Source organism: Seriola aureovittata, chromosome 6 (genome assembly GCF_021018895.1).
Source record: "Seriola aureovittata isolate HTS-2021-v1 ecotype China chromosome 6, ASM2101889v1, whole genome shotgun sequence".
NCBI lineage: Eukaryota > Metazoa > Chordata > Actinopteri > Carangiformes > Carangidae > Seriola > Seriola aureovittata.
The window spans coordinates 11,637,562-11,656,473 of record NC_079369.1 but is presented as its reverse complement, the minus strand read 5'-3'; the positions used below and the strand labels follow the sequence as shown (position 1 = coordinate 11,656,473).

At 41.9% G+C, this 18,912-nt stretch overlaps 1 protein-coding gene across 8 annotated transcripts in view; it reads right to left on the bottom strand.

Annotated features, from left to right (window-relative positions):
* elavl4 (ELAV like neuron-specific RNA binding protein 4) overlaps nt 1–18,912 on the bottom strand; it is a 78,415-nt gene that overhangs the window by 19,556 nt on the left and 39,947 nt on the right. For 6 of the 8 annotated variants that reach the window (XM_056378134.1, XM_056378136.1, XM_056378141.1 and 3 more), the window contains 2 exons: nt 11,086–11,189; nt 7,062–7,214 (listed from right to left, as the gene is read on the bottom strand). In XM_056378134.1, the coding sequence (XP_056234109.1) occupies nt 7,062–7,214; nt 11,086–11,189 (257 nt within the window). Of the gene's footprint in view, nt 1–7,060; nt 7,215–11,085; nt 11,190–18,912 lie in introns of all 8 variants that reach the window. The other 2 variants (XM_056378135.1, XM_056378137.1) reach the window with 1 other exon arrangement.

The following is an 18,912-nucleotide window of genomic DNA, read 5'->3' as shown; positions in this document are numbered from 1 at the left end:
GAGTTTCAACCATCTGTCTGGTGTGTGCGCGCATGTATCAATGCACATATCTGTATGTGGCTGTGCGTGCATGTGTGTCGGCCACCACGGAGATAGTATGCGCTCTAAAGATTAGAGGAAAAAAAACAAAAAAAACAACTAAAGGCAGTGAGACAGGAGACGATAGCTCGAGTCAAGGCTGCAGTCATCCCACCTAGAGGGTACACCTCTCTGCTCGTATTACCTTGACCGTTCTGTTCTCTACTACTGGACAGGCAGAGAACAGGGAGTCAGTGTGGTGTCAGTCTGAAAGGAAGCATCCATTATTCAAGTCAAGAGAGGAGAGAACATACCAACTGTACAGAGGGAGGGTAATTCCTTTGAGAAAAAATTGTGTTATTGAAATTCACAAGTACGCCATGCAAACCGAAAATCAAACTATAGAACCGTGCAGGTTTGTGAGGAGACTTCTGGGGCTCCTTTTTATTGGAGAGACTAGTACAAGTAGCACTGCGAAGTGGCATTTCCCTGACCTTGAAATGCATGTTGTTTTTGGTATTTTTGCACCCAGCGCAGCAGGCGTGGCACAAAGGTGAAGGAGAGGCAAAAAGAGACATGAGCTCCATGCAGATGAGGCAGCACAGCAAGGTTGTTGCGAGTTTGGAAAAAATTGGCTTTGATTGTGCACTGAGAGCAGAGGGCTTGATCTGTTTTCAATGCTACATCACAGACATCATTTTAATTTGATTTCACCAGTAAGAGCAAACTAAATGTTTGACGGAAATGTGCAGCTACAGAATAAGACTGTATAACAGGAACAATAGTGACTTTTACCATTACCTATGATCCACAGTTGTACATGTATGTGTATATATATATAAATGACTGAATGAAAGCTTTCCCTTCAGTTGATTAAATCACTACAGTCATCTTAAAGTAGCAGGACAAATAAAGGTGCCCAAACTGCAGGTTATTATGGAGAGTGATGCATTAAATGGACCATGTTTATATTATGTTCAACCGACGCTTGCAGAATAATGTCACAAATATCTAAGCATCTGCCCACCTGAAGCTTGTCAGTTATAACTTTCTGGGGACTCTTTGGATTCAGTTAACACAGTTTGATCACAAATAGTGAGACAATAAAATGTAATGCTCCTCTCTTGTTCTTGGTCTGTCATCTATCTAATGCTCTGCTCATGTCTCTCTCCGTCTGTCTCTCTCTTTCTCATCTAAAAAAAAAAAATACAGGAGGATGGCAGGTGTGTTCTTTCTGGTATTTCTTTCCAGGTTATCTGGCAAGTAAATGGTGTGTCTGTTAGAACGAAAATAGCTTTGGTTAAATTTTCCAGGGGTGAGTCACGAAGCAGGTAATCTTCAGACAGTTTTGTGAGCAGTGCCATTATTGTTGCATGTAAACATAATTAAATTCTTTACAGCCTCAAACAGAGACGCTGACTGCACAGCTCCCGTGTTGATCACTGACTTCCAATAAAAATGTGCAACGATATACACGGCGAACATTACATGACTGGACTTTCAATACCCCCATAAACAATTCAACCTGTGCGTGCGGCAGCATATTTGTAATGCCGCATGTATGTGCAATGAACTTTCAAACAACGTTATGTTTTTTTGTCTTGGTGGAGATAGTCTGAGATTTTTTTTCTGAAAGCTCCAATATACAGACGACAACTTGGCAGTAAATTTGACTGAAATGTCTGAAAAAGCTTTCAAACATGGATGCCTCATGCCAGCCAAATTTCAAGGTAACTAAACCTTAATTTAATGCTATTTTGATCATACACTCCGCCTATCATACAACTGTAGCTCAATCCCAGATAATTATTCAATACACTTTTTATTAGTAACACTGGCACTCATCGTCTTGAGTAGCATGATGGCATGAACAACTTGTTACCGTGGGAATGTTTCCCATTGCTACCCTCTAATCCCCACATGAAGGGAACATGGCATCAGCCTTTTCACAGCCAATCCGTACACACACACTGAGCAGCAATTTAGTTTCACATCTGAGCTACCGTTTATAGAAGCCAAGTCTGTGGATCAATTGTATTTGCAGTCATTGATCAGGTAAGCATTGACCTCTGCTCGTATACAGGTCCGGGATGAAAAACTAGGAATAGCCAAGTATCGATCCAAAGCTATCTCTGATATTATATCTGTTTCAAATTGAGGCTCGACTAAACCAGCTGTCAGAGCACAAGATCACGGCCTGGCTGCCTTCCCTGAAGGTTAGAAAAGAAAGGCCAGAGTGGGAATCCAGCCTGCACTATTTGCACTGATAAAGAGACAGAATATGCTTATCCATTCAGAAGGAATCAATAGAGGGTGAGGGGACAGAGGAAGAGATGGACAGATGGAGAGATATCCTTGTCAAGTCGATGTTGTGTTCGCTCTCTGAGTCTCTGGGGCAATTTGGCAGTTTCAGTGGATTTTGTTTCAGCTGCCTGTGACTGTGAATGATGCTAACAGTGATGTTTTTAAAGTTCCTTCTAGTCCTTATGAACATAAGAGTGACTGCAGGGTGCATCTTGTTGATGAGGAGGTCATTTAGAGAACAGACTTCATGTTCCCAATTTAGCAGAGCAGGAGCTGGGGATCATCCGCCCATCTGCCAATGGTCACTGGAGAACATCCGTTACTCCAACAACTTTATGCAGCATTGCTGTTTCTGTGTATTTCTGTCTGTGCATCGCTCACAGCAATCACAGCCTATTCCATTTCTGTGGACAATGTAAGGGTGTGTCTTAAATCAGTCCCCAGTTCAGGAGGAAGAGTGAATCACTGAGTGAATTGGATTTCAGGCACTGATTCAATAAATATGGGGATGAGTCACTGATGACCTGCAACAAGACTTCAAGGCACCACATGATAATGTCGCATCAACAAGTTATGTCCCTGAAGTCAGGAAGACTAAAACATAAAACTCTGAAATTAAGAATAAACTCCACTAACTGTTCTCGTAGCTGTAGCAATGAATACATTTTCTTCTCAAGGGATTCTTTTCTGAGAAGAGACTGGAACAACAGCTCCTATCGCAGACCCCCTGAGCAGTTACGTTACTTACTGAACCAGGAATGGGTTTGATACAGACCACAAATCTGTCCGTCCCTCTTTTTCTCTCTCACCCTGTCTCTCCTTTCTTGTTCTGTACTTGTGTTTTTGGCAGTCACAGGAGAGTTTTCATTTGCAGCCCATTTTCCTCATAATAGCAGCGTGTGTGTGTGTGTGTGTGTGTGTGTGTGTGTGTGTGTGTGTGTGTGTGTGTGTGTGTGTGTGTGTGTGTGTGTGTGTGTGTGTGTGTGTGTGTGTGTGTGTGTGTGTGTGCTGCCTTGTGTGCTGCCTTGTGTGCGTACACCTGTACCATCATAGAGCAAAGAAAAAGACGAGTCAATGATGCCAGGATACTACTCTCAGGGCCCTTCTAAAGTCCTCCATGTTTTTAATCACCAGCAACTCTAACATCTAATTAATCATTAACATTTCTCCTGCTGATCCTTAATCCTCTGAGGACACCTTGCAGAACATCTCTCTCTCACATTATCTTTGTTTCTGTGTGTGTGTGCATATAGTATATGTGTGAATCATTGTGTGCTTCAGTTTTGAGGCAGGTGGGTAGGGTGGTAGTTAGGATAGCAATTAGTGTAGTCGAGGGTGTCAGCAGGCTCACAGTGCGAAAACGATGTACATAAGAGTGTGCTGACCAGGACACCTTTTTACACTGGTGCATGTACGAATTGTTTGCCTGCCAGTGACACAGTATAAGCACCTTCCAAATAATACAAGGTTAAAAAAAAAAAAGTGAGGAATCAAATAATATTTGTTCTGCTATAAACTATTCCATTAGCTTTGATATCCTCTCGGAGCCAAGTGATGCTAACGTTAGCTTCTGTGAAATACAACAGGTGGCCAACAACAGATTTAACAAGCGGCATTAGATCAAAGGTGGGAAAGAAGTTGAATTTGGTGTTTCATTTAATTTAGTTTCATTCATTTCTGAAACTCGCCCCAAAAAAATATACAGTTTAGGAAAAAGGAACAGGGTATTCCTAAATATTGATCAAACTAATGGATAATAATTTGAAAAAAGAATTTGCAACAAAAGCTGCTCATTTCTAAATGTGATCTATTAAATGTTCATATTGTAGACAGATTTCTAGAGAGAGAGAAGGAGAGAATAATTAGTTTTAGCTTGTTTTTACAACACAAGTTAATTGCCCTTAATTTAATAATTCAACCTTGTTTTCTCTCTCTTGTAGTTGAAAATAGAAAAAATAGGGCAAAAAAATACACACCTCGGAAGCCAGCTGTTGGATTTATAACATGCACCGCAATATTACCACGTTGTTAGCAAAAGTTTTTTATTTTATTTTAGTGGATCTAATGCCATTGAAGAAAGAAATGTGTGAAAATTAAACCTTTAAGTGTCCCAGGATGTGAAAGGAACGATTATGTGAAACTCCATTTATTTTCTCAATTGAGCATCTTCCTTTGATCTGGGTGTTCATATTATTCCCAGTAGTGGAAATGAACTGCTGCAGCACTTTATCTGGACACGCTCGTGAGAAGGCTCCACTTTAAAACTGACCTTGCGTCAGTCAAGAATGAACACAATGAATTATTCAGTCTCTTGTGAATGCAACCTATACTGAGTGCATCAAAACCTTGGCTTCCTGCGATCACTACTGCCTGTGATTAGTTTTTTTTTCCTGGTGTGTGTGGCCCAAACTGAGAAACTAAAAATCAGGTGTGTGTGTGTGTGTGTCTGTGTGTGTTTGTTTGTTTGTGTGTGTGGCTGTGGTTGAACAGATGTGTTTTCCGTAGCCTTGCTCTGTGTTGCGTGGCTGTGTTGTTTTATAGGGATTCCCCTGGGTCTGAGTACCATGGCGGTATGACAGGTCTGTTAGTTAAAACAGATAAGCAGGCGATGTGCCCACTTCATCTAAATGTGTGTTGATGAGGGTAGAAATGGTCCTATCTTTTTTTTTTTTTCACCTTTCCCTTCCACTGCCACCCGCCCTAGCTCTCCCTTCACTTCTTCCCTGTTCTCATTTCCTCTCCTTCCCACGTAGCTGTTCATCTACGCCCTCTCGTACTTGCTTTCTTTCCATTTTCTCTGCTTCCTCCCAGCTTGTCTGCATCCCCCCCGTCTCCTTTTCTCCTCTCCTTTGTTTTCCTTTCCTCTGCTTTCCCCTCTCTTCTCACACTCTCTCCTCCTCTGCTCAGTGTGTACAGACAGGCGTGCACTTCACTGCCAGCAGTGATTTATTCTGCTTAGGCAAATGAGTGTGGCTTACAGCATGCTGCTCCCTTTCTGCTTCATCAGTACACATTGCACATAACACTGGAGCAGGTTGCAGCCTGTAGGCACACACACAACCCCTGAAATGGATCTAAGAGACACGCTGGAGGGGTTCTTCTGCAATACAATGGGCTGATGTGATTCATTCCTGTGTTTTGGATGTAGTGGAATGTGTAATTGAGCATGTATATTACGCAGCTTGTGTCTCTCACAATAATGACTGTTTTTACCATGGCGGCCTCAGCTGAGGTCATGGTGTGAAAAATTGCCTATTGAGGTCACTCACTCACGAGGCAATGCTTGGTGGATGGTAGGGCTGAGCAATGTGATTAAAATCAGTTCATTAAGGTACTGATAAGAACATTTTCCAAGACATGATACGGTGAACGCACAAAAAACAATCTAACCACTGTTCAATGCAATTAACTGTGTCACACTGATTTTCATGTCATCAGCCAAAACCCTTCACTCACACAACACAACACTTTCAGTAACCTGTGTAGCAACAATTTTCATGGAATTGTTAATTCTGTAAAATTATGTCACATGATCACATCATCAAAATGTAATTTAACTGAAACTCAATTAATGATAATATTGTTTTTATTGCGTGGTAACAAGTGTTGGTGAAGAGGTCTAGACTTAGTCTCTGGTGAAAATTTACTACAACACAAGTTATGTAATATTACTGTCATGTCTCTCTTTTATTTTAATTGGCACTAATCTGCCGTTAGTTAGCAAACCTGACTATAGCTGTTAGCTGTTAGCTACTGAGTGAATGATCACTGGGACTAGAGACTTGCTAGGATAGTAGGATAATTTTGTACATTTATACAATATTGCCTTCCTTGAGTACATGGAGAAATTTAAAAAACACCTGGAGGAAAACATGAATGCTTCCTGTTTAGACTGGGGGGGGGGTGCGCTTGAACTTCTTGTGTCCGAAATGAGTACAGACACTTGCCAAAACACTTTTTCACAAGTTTTCATAGATACGGAAAGAAAAGCATCTTAGAAAAATGATCCTAGGGGAGACTTGATAGCTGAGTGGTTAGGGCGCATATCACATCTACACAACTGTCCTGAGCAGCGAGTCCCTGTTTTGACTTGGCCGGCTACACTCTTTGCTGCATTTTATTCCTCTTCTCTCTATCCCCGTGTTTCCTTTACCTCTTCTCTGTCATATCTGGTAAAGGCATACAAATGCCCAAAAAATAACTTTAAAAAGAAAAAAAGCTTTTTTTTTTTCACCTGGCAAATTTTTTTCCCACCTGTTTTTCCCAGATGGAATAAACAAATTAAGAAACTTTGGAAAGATTATTCTGGCAAAAAAAAATATTGACATGTTTTTAAGTAATAAATACAAGAGAGAAAACTATTTAAATCAGACTTAGAAAATGGATCACTGGAATTTTTCTTTTTCTCACTTGCCTCTCAGGACTTCCGCGATTCTGGAAATACTTTAAAAATATTAAGGCAAGATGTTTAATTCATCTTTCTGAAAAGCAATTGCTCAGACATAAAAGGCACAAACTGAACTAATATTACCCATGAGTCCAAATATCAAATTCTCACATGACCATAGAACACAAAAAAAAAAAAACAGTGTGGCTGTGTACATTTAACAGAATCAGGGACATGGTGTATCAATGTATAAATATAGTGTAGTATGTGTGTATGCGCCTTTACTGTTCGGCTGATCGTGTGTGTCCATGTCAAAGTGTAAAGAGAGAGGAGGTGCTGCCCCATGGATACCTGTGACCTGGTCGACGAGGATGCGGGAGGTGATGATGCGTCCGTACTGGGAGAAGAGCTGCTCCAGCTCCTTCTGGGTCATGGTCTTGGGCAGGCCGCTCACATAAAGGTTGGCGTCACGGATGGAGGCTGAGCTGGGTCGCGCATATGACACCTGTGGAAAATGAAACAGTTTTAGGCCTTGTATGAATAAATTAGGGCTCCCATACTTTATTACTTCCACAGGGAGGAAAATGTGACTGTATTTTCTTAGTGCACCTTGCCTTGGAGATTATCGTTGTCAGGAAAAGATTTAGCTGCTTACACTGGAGAGATAACACACTCGTTTGCTGGGGGAGGCAAAGGAAATTTTGTTCCCTTGTGTAAAAACCACAGGTGTTTTACTTTGAAAGGGCAGCTCAGGTAGCCAGGGGAACAGGATTAATAGTTTGTCTAAAAAGTCTCTCCATTCACCCTATTGATTTCAAATGCTATTGTGAGATAAAGTATGAATTAATTAAAGAGGTGAGTTAATGTGTTGTGATTTCAGCAGGTAAAATAATTAACACATTAGCAATGACCCTAATAGTAAGCAACCAAAAACCTTTAAGCTTTTAACCGAGCACCATTTAGCCTCGCAAACTGAAGAGTGGATTTCTCAGTTTAGTTTTATTAAGCTGAGATACAAAATGTGTCAAACTTTAAACATACTTTCTGTTTCAGAGAATCTGCTATTGGAGTAAACTGTCTGTGATTGTAACCCTTACAGACAGTGTGCTGCAAAAACACATGCAGCCATACACATATTCACAAACAAAAAAAAATCCATTACATTTTTGCCCTTGCAAACCTCTGCTAGACACCATGTAACCAATAATCCACCCAGTTTCACTCAGTTCCTCATTGTCGCACGCTGCTCCTCCTCCTCATTTCCACATATGTACAGACACACAAACGCATGTCCATAAACATGCTAATACGCACAGATTTTAATGTTATAGTTCCTGTCCTTCTACCTAGAATATACTGTGTGTGAATGTCATCTCTAATGGTGCCAATGTCTGGAACTGAACAACTGGTTATAGTGTGCCGTGCAGCTCCTAGCAGTAGCTCTCTTCCAGTGAACTTTCACTTGTCAAATGTTGTCCCCAACATCTTCATGAGCAGACTTCATTTTGCTCCAGTGAAAGTTGCATAAATCCCATTACTACTGCTGCTGACTGGAGCAGCTTTCCCTTGCAGTGCTTTCATTACCCCCGACATGTGGAGATGTAAGTCATCAAATAAGGTTAAAGTCAGGCAAATATGGTGGATATGCAGTCATATCCTTGAGCAACAGCATGGAAATCCTGCTGAACTCTAACGGTGGGAGAATGGGATTGGGAACAGCTGGCTTTCCCCATGTCTCACTTCTCTTTCACACATCTTCCTCTTTGGCCTCTCTTTTCAGCTCCTGTGTCTTCCTCTTCCTCTCCACATCTCTCTCCTTTTTGCTGCCTGGATCGCTTCCTTCTGCTTCTCTCCTTCCTTCCTGCGTGTTGCCTCACTAAACCTTTCTCTCTCTTCCAGATTCTGCCTCTTTTTTTTCCTCCTCTTTTCTTCTCTGTGTAGCTCTCCCTCATTTTCTCTCCTTGTCAGCCAACTCCAGATGTCTAATCCATCAACACCTCCTCAAGCTGTGAGCGGTATTGTGTACAAGTGTGGTGTGTTGCATGTGTGAAACAGGAGTGTGTGTGTGTGCGCGCAAGAAAGTTAGAAAAACCGCAAGTGTGAAGATTAAAGTGTTCACAAGCACACACTGTATAAATGTGTCTGAGATTATGTGCATGCGTGTCACTGTGAGCTCCTCTCACCTTTGGCATGCTGCTTCTCCTCACACCTCAGTAGGAAAGCAGCATCGCAGCCATCGCTGACAAAATCTGAGGTGTCATGGTGGAGGAAACCACAGCAGCGAAAGCAACTCAAAGGCACTACAGAGAGACACATCGCCTGAGAGCATGTGAATCTCTGGGCCAAGCGTTTCCTCACAAGTGTAGTGGCAGAGAGTGGGAAGGGTGTGACATGAAAGAGCGACAAACTTAATTTTAGAATTACCGTGCTGCCTTTTAATTTACCTTGTTACCTTTAGGGTATTTCCGTCTGTTGTGCAGAGAGAAAGCAGGGAAAGAGGGTAGTGGGAGGGAGGAAATGAAGTGTGAAAGAGCGATAGTGCCAGACAGAGATGCAGAGTTGTCTTCTGTCATTACAAAGACAGCCTTTATCTCAGGAACAACTTAAGGCAACCTCTAGTGTCATGAGAGTGTGAGAGTGAAAATCTGTGACCTCAGACTGCTACAGTCCAATCTACATATTGAAAAAGCTCAATTTCACCTAAGTCTCCATGTTGACTGACTTGCGTTGTATCATATTGTTCATATACTGTTTTCAGTTCTCACATTATATATCAATACCAGATACTCTGAAGATCTGAAACTGTAATCTTCTTAACACTGGCACATTGTAACTCTTGATTTCTAAACTCTTCTTGGCCACAAGTTGACATTTACATGCCTCCATTTCTAAAAGGCTCACTCAGCTAATTAATATTCTCATATTTATTACTGCCAAGATACAGAGAGTATTGCTGGGACAACTTTGAAAATTAGTGAACAAAGCTAAATGTGAAAAAATTAAGCGAATGTATGTATTTGTGAAGAAATAACAAAGACTTTAAATGAAGCAATAATGTAGAATATAAAACGGTGAAGAAGCTGTTTGGATGCTCTGTAAAACCTGTAAAGTTAATGAATGAGGAGCGCTGCTCCTGCAATGCCGAAATCTAAGCACTCACATGCCTGTACACTATCAAGCACACCCAGTCTCTACCTTTTGGCTCATTCAAACATTTGTAATCTTGGATCAGTGAGAGCCCTGCTTTGATCAACCTGTAGGTCGCAATGACCGAATCAGATATTTACAACACACACAAATACAGACACGGATCTGCCCACAATAAATACCTCAAACCCCCACGGATCCCACTTCAAACAAACAGAAAAGCACACCCGTATTCACTATTACAGAACATGCAGAAAACTCTTTCTTTTTTTTTTTTTCCACTGGCATTAGTTAGACCACAGCAAAGATGCTGTCTAGCAAGGCCACGCTAGACAGCATGCACTGTCCAGGGAATGGAGGGATTCTCTGTGAGATTCCCCATTCACAACAACAGGCTAATCCCACCCTATTAGATTAGATTAGATCAGATTAGATCAAATGACAGAAAGCGAGAATCCTAGGATTACCACAGAGCAACAGATTACTGCCCAGCTTAAAAGCAACAACATTTCAGCAGGCACAGAGCAGAGGGGAACATAGCAGGGGATGTGAGGAAGGGGAAAAAAACGAGATCAGTGAGATGATTGATATGTTGATGTTAAGCATCTGCAAAAACCACTGCTTGTAAGGTTTAATTTTTCGTCTTCAAAACATGTTTGGAGGAGGGACAGTTCAGCGTTGGCATTGATTTATCTGTCTTACCTCTGTGACAACCACCACCAGCCTGCACATTAGTCATGCCATTAAAATGCAATAACAGACCCCTCAATTATTTTGGAAAACGTGATGATTGACGTGTTTCTTCCCTTTCACTCAGGGATATCTATATAATTTCACCTTTACATTTTGACATTTAGAGAGTAATTAGCATATCAGCCATAGTCACAAGCTTTAAAATGTGTCTCTTTGATTTAGATGGTCTTTTATATCTGAGGCTCATGCATGTTAATCCCATCTTGCCCTCCAGCTCATTCACTAACAGCATCACTATCTAAAAAGAGCTTTGTGAAAGAAAAAAGAAACCTTATAATTTTAGTTTACCACGACTTCCATAACTTTATAAAAATGCATTGTAATTTTATCATCAATTATCGAGCAATTCATTTCTATATTTTGCTGTAATTATTTTCTCATTTTCAGTAATTTATCTTAGACTAATTGTGTGGGCCATGGCAATTATTATGGCATGTTATAATTACAGTTGTTTATGTGTACATGGTGTCAGTTACCTTGATCGTTTTGGTTTGAAGTCTGAGTCCATTTAACGTGTTGATGGCTTTCTCTGCGTCCTTTGGATCGATGTAGTTGACAAAGCCGTAGCCCAGACTCTGTCCTGAAATGCCAGAAAGACGGAAAGAAAAGCTTTTAAAATGTTATCTCGACTCGATTATTTTGTTCCTTCAATTTTCACACTGACAACAAGAAAACATCTTAATGTCTCATCACCCGTACCTAAAGATTTGAGGGGAGAAAGAGACCCCTCATTATTAGAAGAGGGAGATAAACACTTAAGATTTGAATTTGTAAAGTGGTACCATAATTCACAAAATAAAACAAAATAAAATCGAGCCCATCTGTACACACAGCGTCTTGGATATCATACATATATCTCTGGAAAATCCTTTACAACATCTCTTCATCACTATTGACAAGATCACAGTGACTCCTGCCCCGAGCGCCAAGAGTCTTGGTGTGACTTTTGTCAACCAAGTGTCATGTGAAGCCTGCTCTGTTTCCACAATCCTGCAGAATTGTACACCACAACATGAAGCCTTTAAGGGACTATTTTCACTGCTCCAGTCAATTCGTTCTTAAAAAGATCAGCAAATGATCATTCAGGAGATAATCCTGGTCAAATAATGGTAAAAAAATTACCAATTAAAAGACAACATCTCCACCTGATATTTCCTCTCATACTTATAATCTTATTGAGTAGGAAATGTGTCTAGACTCTGCTCTCTTCACTTCTCTTTACCGGTTGCTTGTTATATTGGTGATCTTGGAGCTTGAGGGAATTTAATTCTACTGATGCATTTATTTTAAGCTGCTCAGGAAAGAAGTGTCAACGTCTGAATACATAAAATATAATGTCATAAATTAAACTCGAATTCTTTCTGAATTATGAGAGTGAAACTCAACCCAGCCCCAACAAATAAAGTATCACAGTTAGTACAAACAACATATTTGTTACTGTCTTTGCAGCTGTGCAAAAAGAGAGAGAGAGAGAGATAGAGAGAGAGAGATAGAGGAGAGAGAGACAGAGAGAGAGAGAAATACCACCCCCATTTCCCTCTAAGCTCAAAGTGTCTTAGATAGCAGACTCCCTTTGAGTGCGAAGCAGGCCTGACATCTCCCAGTGTTTCCCCGACAGATCAAGCCTTTCAACAGGCGTAGGACTTTAAGCGGATGCCTCCAGCCATCAGGGCCTTCAGTCGGCTAGTTTTCGACAAACAGCCCCCTATCCACTAACACCACACGCAAGCACAAAGAATCCCAGTCAGTTTAAGAGGAGCGGCATGCACATATTCACACTAATGGGAACAGACAGCGGTTAGTCAGAAACAAAGTGAATCACAAAATATGGAGCATGGCTGTTTCACAAAATAAATACATTTGGGCTATGGGTATCACAGCACAGAACAGCTCAGCAGCGAGCTGCGGAAGGGCCAGGAGGGACTTGTAGTCCTAACATCAAACAGCTGATGATTTTCTCTTCTTCTTTCCTCTCCTCCCTTTTCTCCTCTGGATTAACTGTGGATTATCAGACGTTCTCTATTGTTAATTAAAAACCTGCCATCCTGGAGAGACTACTGCTATTTATAACTAACCCTCCTCTCTTCCCTCTCCCCCTCCTCTCTGACTCCCAGCTGACATCAGGTGTTAAGTTTGGCAGTTAAAATCTAACTCACAATTTTTTGCAGGGTCTCTTCTTTATTAAATGGTGTACACAGAAAAGAGACCATGAATAATGAGAACGTGAACATGTGGCAGAAGAAATTAATTGAGTGAGTTCAAATAAAACATGCATGTAACTTTAGCTTGCCAGTTAACTGAGATGGTACTTACACGGTGTTCTGAATTACAGAGTAGTGTACAGTATAGTGCACAGATAGATTGAGTATTTTCATCCAAATGAATATGTTAAATAGGAAAGAATTTCCAACTGTTACTGTTCATATGTGCAAGTATTCAATTTACACCAACGGTTTAAATTCCAGATGGGTGCAACAGCTGAGAGCCTGCTGCCTGTAATGCTCCTCTCTGGTGTTCGCCGTCTCTCCCACCCTCGCCTCCCACTTTACCATCACCTTCCTCACCCCTCATCCTCATCTTCAACAAGAAATGTGAGGTTCGACAAGAGCAGCTGCCCGAAGGTTAGCTGAAAGTGAAGTGTGCTGGCGAAGAGCACTCATGTGGGGCAATCGAAACGGGCTGACTGGTGCTTAATGGTACCGAGACACTTAACACTCATGGAGCCGTCCAGGCAGCCAAACTGGCAGCCATAGATGCTATTGCTGTAAGGGGGACAGTCTCAGTGTAGGAAGCGTCTATATGTTTGTGGGGGTGCATACAAGTGTGGGCATGTCACATGTGAGTCAGCAATGGATTACAGTCTTACAACAAAAATAATAATGTATTTACTTTGATTACAGTCCAGATGAATGTGGTATTCAGCTGCTATATGTAAATAATATTTGTGTGTGTGCACTTTTATTGCATGTGTGTATTGTATGCATGGGGAGCTTAAGATGGTATTGGCATATCTGCCCGCCCCCACGCCCATCTTCACTCCCTCTTTGGCGAGGCTGAGGGCCTCCAGGGCTGGATGGAAGAGGAGGGTGGGGGGCGAGGCTCGCTGGCTGCCATCAGTCCCCAGGTGAGCGGGGAGATGAGGGGAGACAGAGGGAGACATCCGCCTGCAGCATGAGGAAAGCTCCATGAGGGGATTCCACCCACCATTTCTAGCCTTCTACGGAGCAGCTAACAGCAGGGAGCCACCGACAGACTGCCTGGCTGCCTGGGATCTGCACGGATGGGTGGGAGACGCGACGCCAACGCACCACACTGGCAGATGCACACACATGTGCATGCTCATGCAAGTAAACATGTAATCACTCAATCACAGAGGCACACACAAACAAACACAAACAGTAAAGTATGTCCTCACAGCAGGACAGTGAGGAGAGGAGTGGCTGCTGGCTATCCAGTAAATGTGTCATTGTTCGCGGTCGTAGTGGTGGTGGTGGTGGGTGGGGGAAGGTTGTGATTGTAGTTCCTAAAGCGTTTAGTGAATGTCAACACTGAAAAGATGAAGAACACAATCTATTTCAGTCCTTTTAACATATGCATGCATGCATAATCTTACAGGTGAGGGTACGACTGTAAGAGGTTCTCCATCTGTAACATGCAGTATGCATGCAGAGGCAGCAGGCAGTGTGGATGGCTTCAGCCTGCCACAGCACCTGCCCTGTCCACCTCAGTACTCCCTAGAAGGATCAGCCCTGCATGGTGTCTGCATTTGGATCACATCGTCACAGTGCACTGCTCTGTCCTGGCTCAACACACCACGGTTAAGCACAGTTCAGATGCGGTTTAAAATGCCTCAGAATTATTTAACCTAGCATGCTGTTTTATTGGAATGCAAGGATAAGGCCACCAGATGAAATCTACAGCCATAAAGTAAATATGAAGCAAAACTTGATACCGCTAAAGCTGTCTGTAAATTCTAGCCCCACATATAAATATTTTCAAGATCAAGTCTACTGTTAAAGTAACTTCAATGTCATGTCAGCTATCAAAGTTGCTTCACTGCTACTTAATAACGATACAGTCGTAACACTTCAACATAAGGTTACAGAAATGTTCAACATAATTCAGAAGTACATATAGGGGACACTGCTAAATGCTGTACATCTTCAAAACTTTGTCACATGAATCGATCCTTTAAAAAGACAGTTTTGCTTGAGAAAAGTCTGTCTATAAAATCTCTCTGTGGTTTTCAGATACTGCCTACTGGTATTTCATAATGACAGAAAAATTACTTGAGAAAGTACTGCATCTGAAGCAATATAGAGAAGCCATTAAAAATGCATGATAAATAGCCTCTAATGGGATTGTAGCTAACAGAAAAATCAGCATTGTGCTGATCAATTAGTTTAATGGCTACATTAACTTATATATTTTAATTGTCAATTAAAACCAAGAACCCAAATGATGCATTGCTCTTCATAATGGCCTTTTAATGAGGTTAGATATTCATTTGCCTTTGATTCGTCAGCTGCTTACAGTGTCAGTCCTGCAAATTCTACAACAGTTGTAACGACTCAAGAAAATGCTCGGCAGCAATGAAAAGGCGCTTCTTAATAAAAAATTATGCAAATTTAATGATGGCAGAGGTCTTGTAATAAAGCCCCCCAAATGTGATTTATGTGAAGTACAGTTCAGAAAGTATTCAGACCCATTCACATTTCGAGATGTTGCAGCCTTATGCTAAAATTCTTTTTTTTTCCCGCTCATCAATCTACACTCAATAGCATAACACAATTTTAAAAATGTTTGCAAATGTATTCAAAAGGGAAAACAGAAATATCACATTTTTATATGTATTCAGACCCTTCACTATGATACTTGAAATTTAGCTCAAGTGCCTCCTATTTCTCTTGATCAGCTTTAGGATTTTTTTACATCTTGACTGGAGTCCAGCTGTGGTCAGTTCAGTTGATTAGACATGATTTGGAAAGGCACACACCTGTCTATGTAAGGTCTCACAGCTGACAATGAATATAAGAGCAAAAACCAAGCCATGAGGTGGAAGGAACAGCCTGCAGAGCCAGGATCGACAGGATTGTGTTGAGGCACAGATCTGGGGAAGGCTGCTAAAACATTTCTGCTAGACTGAAGGTTCCCAAGAGCACAGTGGCCTCCACAATTCTTACATGGAAGAAGGACTCTTCCTTGAGGCCTTGGTAAGAGAGGTGACCAAGAACCCAATGGTCGCTTTGGCTAAGCTCCAGAGAATCTGTGTGGAGATGGGAGAAACTTCCAGAGGGACAATCATCACTGCAACATTGATCTGGGCTTTATGGCAGATTGGACAGACGGAAGCCAGTGAAAGTTTGCAAAGAAGCATCTCAATGACTCTCACTCTGTGAGAAACAAGATTCTCTGGTCTGGTGAAACCAAGATCGATCTTTTTGGCCTCAATTCTAAGCGTCATGTCTGGAGGAAACCAGGCACCATTCATCACATGCCCAATACCATCTCAACAGTGAAGCACGATGGTGGCATTGTGCTGTGGGGGTGTTTTTCAGTGGCAGGGACAGGGGAACTGGTCAGGGTTGACGGAAAGCTGAACAAAGTAAAGTACAGAGATACCAATGAAAACCTGGTACTGAGTGCTCAGGTCCTCCTGCTGGGCAGAAGGTTCACCTTCCAACAGTACAATGACCCTAAGCATATAGCCAAAATAAGGTGGAAGTGCCTTAGGGATAAAATCTGTCAATGTCCATGAGCGGCTCAGCAGGAGCTCTGACTTGAGAAACCTGAAAATGGCTGTCCACCTACAGGCTCCAGAGATTGAGTGGATCTGCAGAGAAGAATGGCAGAAGATCCCCAAATCCAGATGTGCTAAGCTTGTCACGTCATACCCAAGAAGACTCAAGGCTGTAATCGCTGCCAAAGGTGCTTCAACTAAATACAGACTAAAGGGTCTGAATACTTATAATATGTATAATAATGTGATGTTTCAGGTTTTCCTTTTTAATACATTTGCAAAAATTTCTAAATTCTGTGAAAAAAAGGGAAGGGGTCTGAGTACTTTCTGAATGCACTAAGTATAAATTTAAGATCTAGGGTTTGTTAATGATATTAGATTGTATGGGTAGTGTGTGTATGCACTTGTACATTTGCCAAAAGTAGCCATGAAATATTGTATGGGTTTAGATACCACTAAAGCACTGCAGTACTTTATCATATTGTGACACATGTCCAGTTTCACTAAAAGATTTACCACGTAGGGTGGGGGAGAACGGAGGTGGAGGCTAATCTGGGCCCACCTCCACTCGTTTGGCAGACCTTCTGTACAATCTGACATAAATTGTACAGGGAGGTGGTCACTGCTATTTCCAGTGAGTAGCTCTTTGGCGTGTTAGTGTGGTGTTATGACTAAGCCATTATTTGTGTCCTTAGGAACAGCAGGTTGCCCAACGTGTGAGATGAGAAAATGAGTGTACTTCGAGCGGGTGTCCTGCCTGCCGGCCCCACTATATAATTTCACCTTTCCTTTCCCCCTTCTGCGCGCATACACACACACACACACACACACACACACACACACACACACACACACACACACACCAGAGGATGCAAGTGAAAATTCACACACAATGTATCTATGCAAGTTACATACAGCTACATAAATAGGCACAAACAAAAGCACAATAGATGTATGCATAGCTACACTGACTCTACAGGCATATAATCAAGTTAAACATATTCATGTGAATACACACGTGAGGAGCCCAGTAAAGTACGCAATCATATGCCATAAGGTACACAGAGTAAGAGACTCAGTTGCATATTGCCTGTCATTATTCTGTGCCTTTTTGTTGTATTATGTGACTAAGAGCACTGTACTGCAGACATGAAAGCATCTTCATCTCCTGCTATCATCAGGCAAGGCTCACACAACACACTATAGGCTCTTTGATCTAGAGTGGTAGCTACCAAATGAAAACCTTCAATTTCACCTCGTACCTTGCTGCAATCTATTGTTCTTAATGCTTCTCCCTGAAAGAGTGCAGCTATTAGTCAAAAAGTTAATTTGAACTGCTGACACTATGTTGTCAAAACAGATATTATAATGTTGTAGCTGGAGCAGCGGCATTCTGTTGTGGTGATACCACTGCCAACTTGTTCAAATTCTGTTTTAAATAATTCATTTCTTTGTCTTCTTCCTGTGTAGTTTATATATTTCCATAGAAATAAGACATTTGTAAAGTAAATGCTGCCTAACGAATGGGAAAAGGTCTGCATGAATTTGATGCAGTGTAACAATGAAAAATCTAATAAAAATATGATCAGTGTAAAGGAACCTTTAAAGGCTATCTATAAACCATTTCTCCTTGTTCCCGCAGTCCCACACTCTGTCAGCAGTGGAGCCTGTCACTTGGAAGTCATGGGAGGACAGAAGCATCAAACGGGTGAGGGACGGGAGACGGGGGGGGGGGGGGGGGGGGGGAGTTGCAGCGTGCAGGGATCATCAGAGCCATGAGCCGGTGATGTTAACACACCTTGAGAGGACCAGCTTCCTCTCCCCAGAAACAAGCAAATCCATTCGGTCAGTCTTAAATTTAGCGACATTTTAAGATGAGGTGGAGGGGAGAAAAAAACATTTCAATTTGTCAAAATAAATGTGTCACACTCTCTGCTTCCATCCTCTCCCATCCTTTGACGTTTTGCCCCTTGCTGCTGCAGCAACTTGAGGTAGTGCTGTTTTTGCTCCCCAACATTTGAAAAGGTGCCCTGTCACCAGCTTCACGTCAAAATACACTTCACTTACCTTAAAGAGGGTCAACTCCACAGAACTGGGAAAAGGGAGTTTGAGTGAGTTTGCAAAAAAAGATAAACACTAAGAGAACAAAGGACTACAGTGCCTCAAATACTAGCAGTACAGTTAGAGCCTATCATATGGCATGTATTGAGCCCGTTTAAATAACTAAATTCATAAACAGAGCCACGTCCCCCGCACACACGCATCTACTGTAGATCCCTCTCCCACTCACTCATTCAACACATCTTTCCCTCCTGGGTTGCCAAGGTAGCAGCCACTGTTGCAGTCAGGAGGCTCCCACTCTCAGTTCCCAAGGCCCTGCTTCCACCGACACACACACATAGACACACACTTGCCCACGTAAAAGCTCAGGGACAAGCAACACACACACACACACACACACAAGTAAACCACCCCCTCGTGGTGGCTCCCTGAGCCTTGGGGCCAGTGGACTACAGCCTGCAGTGTGTGGGCTGGTTGGCTGGCTGTGCAGCTGAGAAATACA